General features: G+C 32.4%; 1 protein-coding gene across 4 annotated transcripts in view; it reads right to left on the reverse strand.

Annotated features, from left to right (window-relative positions):
* Nucleotides 1-15,768, reverse strand: part of LOC117173473 (sterol regulatory element-binding protein 2) — a 168,757-nt gene that overhangs the window by 117,624 nt on the left and 35,365 nt on the right. For 3 of the 4 annotated variants that reach the window (XM_033362076.1, XM_033362073.1, XM_033362074.1), the window contains exon 2: nt 3,617-4,117. In XM_033362076.1, the coding sequence (XP_033217967.1) occupies nt 3,617-4,117 (501 nt within the window). Of the gene's footprint in view, nt 1-3,616; nt 4,118-15,197; nt 15,364-15,768 lie in introns of those variants that run through there. The other variant, XM_033362075.1, reaches the window with a different exon arrangement.

The following is a 15,768-nucleotide window of genomic DNA, read 5'->3' on the forward strand; positions in this document are numbered from 1 at the left end:
ATCCTTCTTCATGACAATGCCAGGCCACATACGGCGGGTGAAACGAAACAAAATCTGGAGGATATGCATTGGGAAACCCTTGAGCATCCTCCATACAGCCCAAATTTGTCACCCTGTGACTATCATTTGTTTGCGCCCATGAAAGATGCACTTAAGAGGATTGCGATTTGACAACGATCAAGATGTTGAGGAATTCGTGCGCAATTGGTTGATGACTCGACCTCAAAGTTTCTACGAGCAAGGAATTAACAAGCTTCCAAACCGCTGGAAAAAATGTGTAGAGCGTGAAGGAGACTATGTAGAAAAATAATCAATAGTATTTTTGTATTATTTTATAAATAAATAAATATTAAAAAAGAATTCCGGTTAGTATTTGATTCACCCTCGTATTTTCAATAGCAAAAATTTATTCTGAAATTTAAATTATTGTCAATTTTATTATTAAATTTCACCACTATAGTAATTATGTATGAATCTATTTTTCTACTTTAGAGTGACTTTTTTTCCACCGGGTACCCTTAGACTCGAGACCTCAATTATTTTCGAAACTTCACGCTAAAATTGAAATTTATTATATAAAATAATAAATGTTTTGTTTTTGTTACTTTAATATTGCTAAATAAGATATTCAATACAATTTGAATGTTTTATATTCACAATTTAAATTCCATAAAAAGCTGTCTGTTTACTAATAATTTAAAATTTAATTTTCAAAATAAGATTTAAGTTTGTGTCAATTATATCATTCTTATGATTACATAAAAAATTATATCCAATAAAGTGATGTAAAATATTAAAAAGTAGCAAGAAATTTACGCGTCCTTAGGTTTCTATTACCTGATGTTAAAAACATAATTAATTTTTAAATCCATAATAACAAATGTTTCCATATTAAGAGTTTAATAATTATTTAGTATTATTACTGTTAAACAAATATATCTATGAACAATTATCGGCAATTACGCGTTCAAATACTTTGAACAAAATACTTTTTACTTAAAGTCTTGTTAACTTATACCAGAAAAAGGGTCCTCCAGATTGAGCTTTAAGAACCGAGCCCTTCCATCTAGAATTTTTTTCGAGTGGTCATAAATTTGCTCTCAGTTTGCCGTCAAAAAAATTGGTAGATCTTGAAAAGCGCCGGGCGATCCTGGATCACGCTGCACCTGTGTATTGCGCAGACCCCTATCCCAGCGTATTCGACTTTTTTTAAACAATTTTGTTTGTTAAAATATTATCACTTAATCATCGCTAAATTTTCATTTTTTTAACTAAATACATCAAATCCTACAAACTATTCAGGATATCGAAAATCTCTGCAATATGTACCCATAATCTAATCTTTGAACTTCTTAAAATTTCGTGCCAATTGGTTGAATAGATTAGGATTTATAAAAACAACAGCTAAAAAACTATCGATAGGTGTAAAAACCTCGATTTCGATTTTTTTCAGAGTAAGCCCTCTTTTTTCGGCGCACGTCACATATGGCTATAGATTTCTAGGTCAAATATTAGACAAAGAGTTCTAAAAAATGCACTACTGTTAATTACTTGTAAAGAAATTGACGTTTTCACATCTGCAGTCTAATTTCCGCAACCGATTTACAATCAATTTTAATGAAAAGTCTGTAAAACTTTATTGTCAATACACACTGCACGGATTTTTGATATCTTGAATAGTTTTAAAAATGTTACCATTTAGGTCATCTTCGAATTTTTATTTTTTTACACTAAATAAGTAAAATCAGAAAAACTATTCAGGATATTAAGAATTTCTAAAATTTGTATCGATAATCTGTTGCTTCTGAATTTCCGTTGAGATTTGGTGTCAACCATTTGAATAAATTAGGCTGCAGCGGTAAACACATGTCGAAGATGATTATTTCCAATGGTTATTTTCATCCAAAAAAGAACTTAACTTAAGGCAGTTTTCGTGCCCAAAATCTGACTCTGAAAAAATCGTTGTCTTATGATTTTAAGAATCAAAATAATATTAATAATGTCATTTTAAATAGAAAACAGTATTTTTTATGAAAAATTTAAAAACTCATAATAAACCTTTATTTTTACAATTTTTTGCAATTGAATTTGTTCTTACCATAGACTATCGACTAGGTAAGGATTCCTGGTAGCCTTTTTTCATACTTAACGGTGATTCGCAACCACGAGCCTTGATCAATCAAACCCGCTCAAATGCAGATAGACGCATACACTGCACATATTACATATCGATGGTCCGTAAGAAGACTAGCACTGTTCAATAATATTTACGAAGTCTAACACGGTCAAGACGGATAACGAAAACTAGCACCGTTCATAAAGTTTAGCGAAAAATAGCAGTACTTGCCGATGGCTGACGAAAAGAAGCACAACTCGCCGAGTGTTAACGAAGCGTAGCACAACTCGCTAACACGGACGAAAAGTAACACCACTCGGCGAGCGATGATGAATCCTAGCACAACTAATACATCGCTGACAAAGAGTAGCATTACTTAAATAGCTTTGGCGAAACTTAGCATAACTTACAAAGGGTAAAATGAGTATAAGAACATGTTTTGTGGTTTTAAAAGTTGTAAAAGAGTTCGACAGATATTTGCGGGTTTAATTTACGAATCTTTTATCTGTAAATTAATGTAATCTAAATTTTGCAGGAAAAAAAATATATCTTTAAAATGTATGTCAGAGACTAAATTTAACATGAAATTTAATTTTCCTGGAACAAAAAGCTCAAATAATACTATGGCTTTTTTAAATAAAAGGCTTTTAATGTTTTTTATTCAAATAAAATACTCGACAAATTGACAAAGTTTTTAAATAACGTACGGACTGTTATTTGACAGTATTGGTATTGATAATAGACTTTGACAATACTTTATTAGATGAATTTGAGTTAATTAATTTTATAAGCAACAGCGTCATGCTACTCTTTATCAGCGCTAGACTTTTCGTGCTACTTTTCGTCAGGTTTTTGCGAGTGGTGTTACACTTCACCAGTGCTTTTCGAGTGGTGTTAATTTTCGCCAGCGCTCTAACGGGGCGTGCTTTTCTTCGTGAGCACTAAATAAACTGTGTGCGAACGGTGCTACTTTTCGTTGAAGTTTTGAGAGTCGTGCTAATCTTCGCGAGCACCCGCAAGTAGTGCTTCGCTTCGCGAGTGTTCGAAGAGTGGTGATACTCTTCTTTAAGGAATTTTGAACCGTGCTACACTTCGCTAGGAGTATCAAACGGTGTTTGTGTTCGTCAAGCGCTGACCGGTACTAGACTTCGTACGAACCGTCGATATAGTCTCAACACGGCGCTATCAGCAAATGGATTCATTGTAAATGGAGTCGCTGAATTGAAATCTGTGGATTGTACCCAGGGATACACTTGTTTACGCTAATAGTCGTCAGATAATTCTTAATAAAAATTATTTTCGGCTTACATTTTTTTCGTAAGTACACAGCGTGTACTTGAATAAAATATATAATATGATGTTTCAAAAGTCATGAAATTGACGGAATCCAGGAATTCCGACGTTAATATATATTGATCTTTATATATTTACTGTTCATTGATTCAGAGAAGGAAGAGTTAGAGTATAAAATAAGAAATTTTTAAAAATGTATGCCCTTACCTGTAGTAAGTATAGTTCCATTAGTTGTGTTCACAAGAGTATGTAACTGATGTGATACTGGAGTGGATACAACAGGCTGAGACCCTCCAGAATAAAGAACAGATTCTGATTTTATTAAGTTAGAAGGAAAAATCACATGGCCCTGTTGTGCTGGAACAGGTGCCAGCGTAACCAAAGGAGTTGAAACACTCAGATTAATACCATGATGAACAGAGTAATTTGGACTAAATAAAGTTTGTGCTACAGGTACCCGTTGATGTTTCAACTGAACAGGAAAAGATTCAGGAAGTTGCGGCTTGTCTTTTAATGATGGTTTTATAACATTTGGCGCTGCAGACGATGAACACGGTTTTGATTCATCAAAATTCCTCGTGCTTTCGACATTCAAAAAGTCGAAATCTTCTATCATATGCACAGGCTCTTCAATCTCCGTAAGCAAGGCTTCATCGCTGAACAGATTTTCGTTTTTCAGTAATTCATTTTCACAATTTGTGAAGAGGTCTGGAAAAACCATTAAAATTTTTTTATCTGCAAAGGGTCATTCTATTTTATTTCGCCGAGATCAGTTGCGACCTAATAACAAAACCTTCAATGTGTCGAATTTAAAAACAAAAATCCTCAAATTTGAGCATCATGACTTACTTCAATACAGAGCTAAACCTATTAAAGGGTGATGCAAATGAAACTTTTAATGTAGGTTTTAATTTTTAAAACCAAGCATAACGATATTAATAAGACTATAAAAGTACTAAAAAATGTTTATGTTTTAGTAGTTGTTTAAACACATTTCTCTTTCATTATTTCACAATAAAGTTACTCTAGCGCATGTTAAATAAAGTGTTGAAGACTTTTGATATAGGTCTAATTTGATTCAATTCCATGTTACATTGTAAAACTTAATAAGTTCGCAACCGAGTTCGGCGAAATAAAATGAAAGTGCCCCAAGATCATTTCATTTATTTTATTGACATTCTTAAATATCTAAACTTCATCAAAACATCTGGGATGCAAAGAGGATTGCAAAGTTTCGTTTGAAGAAAGTTTATGAAAACTTTAATTTCGAAAATAAATCTTCAAAAAGTTGATAAGAAAAAACACTAAATCTAACATTGTTAATTCGAAAAATGTAGGGATTTTATGCCTCCTTCCATCCTGGAAAATAAAAAGAATTCATTGACGATTTTTTTCTCACATTTATTTTTAAAATACTTGGTGACGTGTTTCAATAGTAGATGTTTTTGATAAGATTTCATTGTTTTGCAACGTAAAAGAACTTTTAAGTATCAAATCTGAATACAAGTTGATTAATAAATTTATTAGTAAATCATAAAACGTAGTCCTATTATAAAAAGAAGATGAATGATTCGAACTCGAAATATATCGAAAGTCGTAACGCCTTTTCCTGATTCCTGATTGGCTTCTCATTTTGGTTTGAATGTAGACACAGTAAGCGGGAACTTTGAAAATCAGTATTGTACAAAATTATCAATTATCCAAGTAATTATTTGATAAAAACATAATCATTTGATCGTTGTACATCTTTTTGATGTTCTTATTGTCGTTCTACATTTTTCTAATGTTTTTATTATATTATAATAGGTAATTTGTTTATATCCCCGACAATGACATGTATGTTCAGGGTTGGTAAGTGACGTGCTATTCCAAAGACATATAGTTACTGCAATGTGGCTCCGATCCTGTTTCGAGGTCGAAAATCGAACGGACCTCTCTTACTACCTCCAAACGTTAGAAAAAGAGGTCCGTTCGAATTTTGACTTTGTACATGGTATCGAGCTAACTATACGGCTGTCACAATTGGAATAGGGCATAGAGAGAGAGAGAGGGTTAATCTAGAAAGTCTACACCTGTAAATCTATTTTTACAAAATTGTCAATAAGCCAAGTAATTATTTAATAAAAAGATAATAATTTGATCGCGGCTGCCAGCCTAAGCTGGCTAGATAAGGTATAAAAGAGCATTTACAAAAACACAGGTCAGCTTTTTCTTAAAGGGGTCTTGCAGGGTTGCCAGATTGGATGACTTGGCCATGGTTTCTGTTGGTCTATCATTTTATCGCGCTGTTTTTATTTGCTGCCTCAGATCTAATAACTAATAAATAATGATAACTGCATCGCAGTTTCTTAATCTATTTTCTTTTATTAAAAGTAATATGAGATGTGCTTACATACTTTATCGTCCTTAATACTACTTATCTCCATACCAACTGATGTTACAATTATTTTATACTAAAGCAATTTATGTTTTATTAAAATAGAACTTTTCTTATGTTATTATAACCATTGTAATTATGACCAATTTTATTACAAACTTAGCATTTAGACGAGAACATAGAGACTACTGATCTTAACCCTTATTGACCCAATTTGTCCGTTTTTGTCCGTCAATTTTAAGCTCGGGCAACTTTGTTAATTATGCTAGAAAAGATCTGAAAATATATTGGCGGGTATTTTCAAGCGTACTCTTTCAGAATCTGACCCGAAAATTTCGAAAAAAAACACCCATTCCCACCCTATTTTTCAAGTGATAAAAGTGATTTTCTAAGGTAATTTTTTTTTATCACATTTTCGATGCGAGACAGGTCTTGACAATAGCTGAAATCACAAAAACTTAGGCTCAAAATGTCCAAATAATAAAGTTATACACACAGAAAATTCATTTTTCATCATTAAGGGATTGTAGGAGCACCCCTAAAATCACATATTTACGAAAAATAGCTGTTTTACGGATTGTTCTGAAAAAGTTGTTTCAGCTTAGAATAGAGGTAAAAATGGGGGAAAGTATATCACAAATAATAGAAAATATATTTTCTTTTGTTATATAAGGTTAAATTTCGTTACCAACCCAGAAAATAGCTCAAAGGAGTGAAAATCGGCAGTTTTTCAAAAGGTGAAATTTTGAAATTCTCTTCTTACCGCGTGGAGGTAGATGTTTATGAGGAACCTTTTTTTCATTTTATATTCCTTTTTTATTTTGTAATTTACCAATTTTATATAATTTGTTTATTTTGAGAAAATCGGTATAATAGCGGTTTTTTGTAAATATCTTATTTTGGGGGTGGATGTACCACCCCTTAATGATGAAAAATGAATTTTCTGTGTGTATAAATTTATTGTTTGGACATTCTAAGCCGGAGTTTTTGTGATTTTAACTATTGTCAAGACATCTTTCGCATCAAAAATACGTTTTAAACAAAAATTACCTTGAAAACCCATGTTTCTTTTTTTAAATTGAAAAATAGGGTGGCAAGGGGTGACGGACAAAAACGGACAAATTGGGTCAATAAGGGTTAAGGACGACGAAATATGTAAGCATACCTCTTTAAGATTTAACTTTAATAGGGCTCAAAAAGCGCGAATATTGACGCCATGTTACCGTAACCTATAAAAATTTCTTTTAAATTTGTTTGAAACACAAATTACGTTCAGACGAAACGCGCTATCGAATTTCAAATTCTTGAAATTACATATGAAGCAAGTTCAAACGTTTGTCTGGTTCTAAATCTTTGTAATTTTAAGAAAAAAAAATGTCTAATAATTTTTTCTTTCAATTTGTCAGCTCTATGGATCCAAACGTTGAACCTTGGATTTATCCATTATTTTATCCTTATGGCACACAAGGTTGGAATGACAGAATACCATGTGTTAATAGACGAAGCCAAGTTTCACGATCTGCATATATTAAATATAGAATGGCAACTAGAGATATACTTTTTATGGGTGGACGATTATTTCAACAGTGGGTTGTCGATGATTATGTGAAAAACGAAAAGGATAGGATGAATTACTGCAAATTGAATCAAAAGACACATCGCGCTGATACTTATTAGGGATTAGTTGATCATTTACAACAAAGATCAGATGATTTACAAACTACTGTTGGAAGAATGATCATCCTCCCATCATAATTCTCAGGATCTCCCCGTAATATGCTTTAGCACTATTAAGATGCAATGGAAATTTTAAGAAAACTCGTTAAGTCAGGTTTGTTTATAACTATGACATGTAATCCAAACTAGGCTGAAGTGAAAGATAATTCATTACATTATCAGCCAGCATCTGATGGACCATACATTATTTCACGAGTTTTTAATGCAAAGAAAAATGCATTAATCAACATTATAGTAAAACAACAATTCTTCGGCAAAGTACAAGCATTCGTTTATGTTGTCGAGTATCAAAAATGTGGATTACATCATGTTCATTTGTTATTAACGTTAAAACAAAATAGTAAAATAACTACTACTGATATTGTAGATGTGAATATATTTCGGCAGAAATTCCAAATCCAGATACAGAACATGACCTTCATAATATTGTTAAGAAAAACATGATTCACGGTCCCTGCGGAGATTAGTGTACCTGGTATTAAGCGTTAAATTTAGAAAAATTAAGATATTGTTTTCCTATGAATAAGCGATCTTTCCTCCGTCTAAAAATCCCGCAACGGAAACAGAAAAAGTGCAAATCCTATCCCTCTAAATCAACTTATTAAAATGTAACGGAAGAATTTATTTAACCTATTTTTTATTATTAGATCTTTTTTATAACTTATAAACTCGAAAAATATTCATATTTTCATCATTTATTTAAAAGTGTTCCAAAATGCACTATAAAAATCCATTCAAATATGTGAATTAAAATAATTTTAACTCTAGAGAGGCAGACTTGAATTGATTAAAATTAAAATTTCAGAATTTATATTCCACATGAAGGAGTTAAAACAATTTATTACACACATTTTTGAACTTACTAGAAGGAATTAAATAATCTCAAAATACGAACACTTTTGGGGAATACAAGACATCTCTGTGAGGTGTATATGCTAGTACAATTACAAGGAATTAAATATATTGAAAACACGTTCTTTTTTAGGGAATAGGAAACTATGCGGCGGCCGCTATGGATACAGAAATAAATTAGTTTCTGAGATATTCTATTCTTATAATGACATTTTAGACAGATGGAAAAATCGCGCATTAAAAAAAATAGAATAATCTTCACTTTCACGCTGGAATCTGAAAATATTAATATTTCTCTATTCAACGCTTATTTCCAGGTAAAGATGATAAAGGTAAATGTAGTAAGCATTTTCCAAAAAAAGTTTCAAGACGAAACAAGAATAGATGAAAACGGATACCCAACTTATCGTAGAACAGATACCGGTACATACATATAATCGCCAAAATGGAGGCACGACTAACAATCAATTTGTAATACCTTACAATGTTAGATTATTAAAGTTCTTTAACTCGCATATTAATGTGGAAGTACTTTCTAGCATAAAGTCAGTCAAATATTTATACAAATATATCTACAAGGACATTATACTGCTTCCGTCGTAGTTACTGATGCCAATAACAGCGAAAATGTTATTCATCATGATGAAATAAAAAATTTCATAGATACTCGGATACGTGAGTCCTGTTGAAGCATGTGATCGTATACTATTGACGATGCTGAAAGTGAACATGCTATAAGAAACGCATAGGAAAAAAAACTATGCTAATCAACTATTTTGATTTAGATGGACGTGATACTGATGCCAAATGATATACGTATTCTGAAATTCCATCTCACTACGTATTTAAAAAACATAGTGGATCAAAATGATCAATTTGACAAAAACGAAAAACAAAATTTAACGTTATTGGGCGGATGTACTGTTAGTCTGACTACAATATAACTATTCTATCTGAGACTATTACTAATAACAATCAAAGGGGCTATAAGTTCCCAAGATTGCAGAACTGTTAATAAATAAACTTATGATACTTTTCAAAGAACCTGTTTGGCATTAGGTCTCATCGAAGATGATGCAGAGTGGGATCGTGCTATGGCAGAAGGAGAAGTTTGGATGATGCCCCAACAATTAAGACGTTTATTTTTTCGTATTTTAATATACTGTCAAACTATGAATCCTGGAGAACTATGGGATAAATTTAAATATGCTATGTCACAAAATTTTCAAAGAAACTATAATATACAAGAAGCATGCATAAGATCATATATTTAGATAAATACCTATCTTTCTTACGAAAGATCCGATATTAGTAGCTTTTCAAAGATGCCATAAATAATAAAATTTCGGAACGATATTGAGTTTCACGATGACGAGGTATCGCTTACTTAACATGAACAACTAGGTCAAACTCAGTACCACAAATTAAATAGAAAACAAAGAGATATTGTTCACACAATCCTTAATGTTGCTTTATCGAACGAAGAAAGGCCTTTTACATAATTTTACATAAGCACTTGCAACAATTTTTTTTGTATTTGTTTTTTTGTTGTAAAATATTTTAGAAATATTGTGTCCAAATTTTAAGTCAATCGAAGAAGAACTCTTGATGTTATAGATTAAAAGCCGACCCTCCTAATTGACCGCAGCTGCGCTTGAAAATATACGAACGTGCCACACGGAGAGAACTGGTAGAGTATATGCTACTATTCGCGTTTAGTAAGCTGATTTATAGTAATAGTAACTACTCGTTGATTCAAGAACACTAAACAGCGTTGTGTTGATTCTACTGAACAGAAGAGTACGAAGGCTGACTATCTGTTCAGTAAAATCGACTGTATACTCTCGATAGGTAAATGGTTAGGGTCCTTGATTAGCGTGCGATAGGTTATGCGTTCGAATCCCCCTCGTTGCGTGCGAAATTTTAATTGTTAATAAAGTCTTAAAAATACGATTTACCAATTAATCATATGTAGATGTATGTATATCTTGAAAAAAATCATGTACTTTGTGTAATTATAAATTTTTAAGGATTCTTTTTTATAGTTTTAAGCGCAATTTTACTAATCACTGAAGAGTAGCATCTACTGCGCACGCAGTCGCATGTACGATTCTTGTTCAGTAGATCGCACTCATCTTCGGTATGTTCTACTGAACAGGAATTGTACGTGCGACTGCCTGCGTAGTAGAAGCTACTCTTCAGCGACTAGTAGAGTCGACTCAACACGCGTTCAGTAGATTCTACTCTTGTAGTGGCCCGTCCATAATTTACTATTCCGTTTAGTGGCTCTAACCCTTGCAAGGGTAGGAGCCACTGAACTTTTTTCTCCGTGCAGAATAACATGAAAAATACTATAAAATAATAACATTTTTATTAGTTTTCACTACACCATTAAATTCAGTTCACTTTGAAAACATGCCTCGGTATTTTAACTAACAGAAAATATAAGTACTTTACCGCAAGAAGCAGAATTCGAAAAGTATTTATTGTCTGTGGAGATGGCACTTTAAATGACAATGAGAATTACTTAATATCCCAATAAAAATATGTAGCTACTAGAACCGATGATGTAGTACAGAACATTTTTAGTAATAAACTTATTAAGGATCGAAGATTTGAAGATCTAGAAAAGACAGCTATATTATCAGTACGAAATGTTGGTATTGAAGAAATAAATTACAGAGTCGTGGAGCTACTGGACAAAACCACAGAACAAATTTATACAAGTGTAGATTGTGTGAAAAGTTTTGGTAATGGAGATATAAATGATACAATACTCCCAGAATACTTGAAACACATTTAATCCACCGACCCTTCCTGTTCATGAATTACGATTAAGAAAAAATTGTATTGTTATGCTAATTCATAATATTTCTATTAACGAGGGTCTATGTAATAGTACACGTTTGCAAATAATCGAACTTGCAAATAATCTTCTACAATGTCTTATTTGAACAGGTGATAAGGCAGGGGACATTGTCTTTATACATCGTATTACATGGTATTGTGAAGGACAAACTTTCGATTCTATCGGGTTAGATCTTCGTGAAGATGTGTTTAATCATGGACAATTGCATGTGGCATTTTCCCGAGATCAATCTTGGAATTCAATAAAAATTTTACTAGGAGAGCAGCGGCAAAATAATATTATATAGAATTACGTGTATATAGAAATATTCGAATAATATTGTATTTTTAAATAATTACAAATAATATTAAAAACAAATTAAGTTTCACTATAAATTGGATATTGCAAAATCAACAAAAACAAATTCATATATTCTTGAACAAAAATATAGTATAAACTTAAACTAAATGAATCTTATAGTAAAAAAATACATAAAATATGATAAAATATCATACTTCCAAAAAAGGTAAACGCGCGCGTGATAGCGCGCGTTCGGTCTTGTACAATAAAAAATGGTAACAAAACGTGTATTTTTGGTGACTTTATTGTAAAAGCAGTTTCACAGCGTTAAGGTTGCTTTTAGTCAAATGATGTTCAAATGTGAGATGTCGTTTTCGGAATTGTAATTGACATTTTCAGACAGATAAAAATATCATACACTCTTGCTATATTATTATTTTTTCTAAATCATTACTTTTAGTTTTGGGGCAGCTTTCCATTTAAGAGATTATTTTTCAAAATTAATTTTAGGGGTAACCGAGAGCCTAAATGTAGCCATACATTCTGATGTGCATATTTTTATTTGATTTTTGGGTACTAAATAAGCCCTTAATTTTAACATAGGATATACATTGCTTTGGACATGAATCAGTCGTCGGACAGTATCGTATAATTCATAGTAAGAATAGTGTAATAGGCTTTAATTATAAAAAATAAATCGATTTTTGCATTCTGCATACTTTCCAGTAACACGCAAGGGAAAAAAGATTATGTTAGCTTCTATTTATTTTACGATATATAAAATTTGTATCAATCCGATCACTCTTTATCGCCATTTTCGGTATGTGTGTTGTTTCCTGTGACAGAGAATAGAACATTTTTTATTTTTAAGTTATGATTTGCTTTAGTTACGTTTTCACTGAAATAGCTGCTTTTTCTAAACTTGGGAGACTTATAGTTTTCGTAATCCTTGGCGAATTTAATTGAGGTATTGTGTATGTAGAGATTTTTCATCTGTCCAAACTAAGATGCAGAATTTTTCAATTTGCTCAGATATCGAACAGTCTGTATGAGCTCTAGCGTGAACGTCATTTTGCAATGCTTCTTAAGGGTCTTGGTTAAATCCAACTTTATATTTTTTTTAATCGTACGGCTTTGACTCAATATATATTTGTTCCGAAGGATTTGAGAACGAAAGAAAAAAAACTTGTCAAATATTCGGTGTTTTGCGAGATCCTCAGATCAATAAAATTTTAAAAAATCAAACATTTTGTTGAGGAAATCATGATTTTCACGACAAATATGAATTATGCGAAAGAGAAGAAATCAGCGGGTAGCAGGCGACAGCTTTTGAACGGTAGGAATCGTTCGCAAATTAATTTTTTTAGTTACAATTCTAACACCATAGAAGAATTCTCGACAGTCATCAATGTTTTCGAAGGGCCAAGATTTGACGATGGTGACCCTAAATTCTGCGAAATACGTCGCAAAATGGAGAAAAACAGAAAATAAACTAACATGTCCTGTCTTTTTATTGTAAATGTATCAGGGCGCTCTTCCTTATCGACCGCGGGTAAGAACTATAAGCGGTTGTAAATCACGTTAGTCGAAAAAGGAAATTCCATAATTTTTTTTTTTCACTTTTCATTTCAACAAGTTCCGGGTTTGCCTTCAAGTTTCCCATGTAAAATGCATGGGGAAAATAACTTTTTTGAGTTTGAAACCCCTAACTTTTTTTACCTAAAATTATTCATGTTGGTCTAATGGTATATTTATTATCATTAATGAACTAATGTTAATAAATATTCCACTATACCAATAGTAATAATTTTTTAAGAAAAAACGAATTTTGGAAAAAAATTTTTAACAAATTCCATTTGTTTTCAGGTACACGTGGCGGTGTGTTAGGGGTGTCCAACCCATATGTCTGATAAATGAAATTCATCGTTGGACAATTCTCTACAGGCCCCGATACTTTCCCGTCACATTTTTTCAAACTTTAAAAAATTATTCTAAAAACTCAAAAAAGTGATTTTCCCCATGCGTTTTAAGTGGGAAAATTCAAGTCAAAACCGGCACCTGTTCAAACGAAATAAAAAATTAGCAAAATTTCTTTTTTCGGATTTGAAATCAAATTCATGGGATCGTTGCCCTCTAGCATCAAAAAAAAAATTGCCATACATTTTTGGACCATCCTAACGTACATTCATCAAGCTGCCGTGGGTTCAAATCCTTTTGTGGACTTTTTTTCGTATTTGATAATTTCGAAATTCATTCCTGGGTAACTTGATCAATTTATAATTGATAAAGAAAAGTCTATACTCGACAGTTATATAATATTGGAATCATTATCAATGTGGAAAATTCTGCAAAATCCAGAATAAATGTAGGTTAACTTGATAAGCTTGAAATTTATAAATAAATTTTCAGAGGGCCTAATTTCGAAATTTGTTCATTTTGAAATGTATTTTGTTGGCAACTTGTTAAATTTATAATCTATAAAGAAAATGAACACTCATCAGGTTTGTAAAATTGGAATTATCAATGTGCAAAATTTTACATGCAAGCTTGAATTGGTTTAACTATAAAACTGGAACAGCGCATCACGCAGCTACGTGATAATCTATGACGATCATCACCCGCCAATATGTAAAGAAAAATAAATTACGATTATACAAATAAATTATACAAAAAGTGTCTCCATGATATTTAATTCCCAGTAATATTTTCGAAAAAAATTGAATCGCCAGGGAAACATTAAAAATGATTGTTTGACATGTTCACAATACAAAAAAAAGTCGCCAAAAAGACTTCAACCCACGGAAGCGTGGTCGCCCTTCAAGCTCTTTACCACTGCACCGGCGGTGCTTGATGGATGTATACGCGCGCGAACCGGCAGACGTTCGGCAACCGTGGCTAACGTGATTTACAAACGTTCATAGTTCTTGCAAGAGACCACTTACAAAAACTCCGGGACACGTGTCTAAATATTTTTGACGTATTATCGATTGATGATAGTCTCATCAAAAAGTCAATGACGCAGAAGAGACTTTCCCCTTGAGAATCGTAGTCTTTACCTGCGGTCGATAAGGAAGGGCACCTCGATACTGTGCATGGCGCAACGGTAACAGCTAGTCTGGTGGCTGATTACAACTATAGTTACAACAAACATAGGAGATGAGAGTTTATTCCCCTTTTTTCTCTATTTCGCGACGTATTTCGCAAAATTTAGAGTCACCATCATCAAGTCGTGGTCCTTCGAAAACATTGATGACTGTCGAGAATTCTTCTATGGTGTCAGAATTGTGAGTAAAAAAATTAATTTGCGAACGATTCCTACCGTCCAAAAGCTGTCGTCTGCTACCCGCTGATTTCTTCTTTTTCGCATAATTCATATTTGTCTTGAAAATCACGATTTCCTCAAAAAAAGGTTTGATTTTTCAAAATTCTATTGATCCGAGGACCTCGCAAAACCCCGGATATTTGACAAGTTTTCTGTCTTCCGTTCTCAAATTCTTCAGAAAATATACATATTGAGTCAATGCCGTACCTATAAACAAAAACTCAAAGTCGGATTTAACCAACACCCTTAAGGCGCTTCAAATGGATGTCAAATTCGCTAGGGGCAAACTAAATCTAAACGGTTGAGTTGTTGAACGTCATATTTTAAGCACATAATCTAAAGGCAATTATACCGGCCGGTTCAACTCGCTTTTTCCCGAAAATATTCTTTTTGTTGTTGTTTGTCGTGATTGAAAATAGAGTGTATTGTCTCGCTTGAAAGTCGCTCGAGCAAAACAGTACACAGCTCTCTTGTATTCCCAAGTGTCCGTCTAACAGCTGTCAATTTGGCCACATCGAAACTAAGTCCAAACGGATGAATTGTTGGCCGCAATATTTTAACCACATAATATAAGGCTATCAGCTAGATTTTTCCTGAAAACGATGAAAAGTGTTATTACATTAATATCAGACTTTAAATGCTTGATACGATTTTAAAAATCTTTTTGGATAAATAATTTTTAAACAAAGTATATTTGTAATACAAAATGTAATACTCCAAGAAATGAACAACTATCAGATTTCAATAAGAAAATACGATTATTTTTTACATATATATACAGGGTGATTTTTTTTACATAAAAATTTTGATTCATAACATTTTTTTATAGAATGCCTATTTTTCGAGATATTTCAAACTTTCAAGTTAAAAAAATCACCCTGCTTGTGCAGGATGATTTTTTTAACTTGAAACGCACAGATATA

This window comes from Belonocnema kinseyi, chromosome 5, assembly GCF_010883055.1.
Source record: "Belonocnema kinseyi isolate 2016_QV_RU_SX_M_011 chromosome 5, B_treatae_v1, whole genome shotgun sequence".
NCBI classification, from domain to species: Eukaryota; Metazoa; Arthropoda; class Insecta; order Hymenoptera; family Cynipidae; genus Belonocnema; species Belonocnema kinseyi.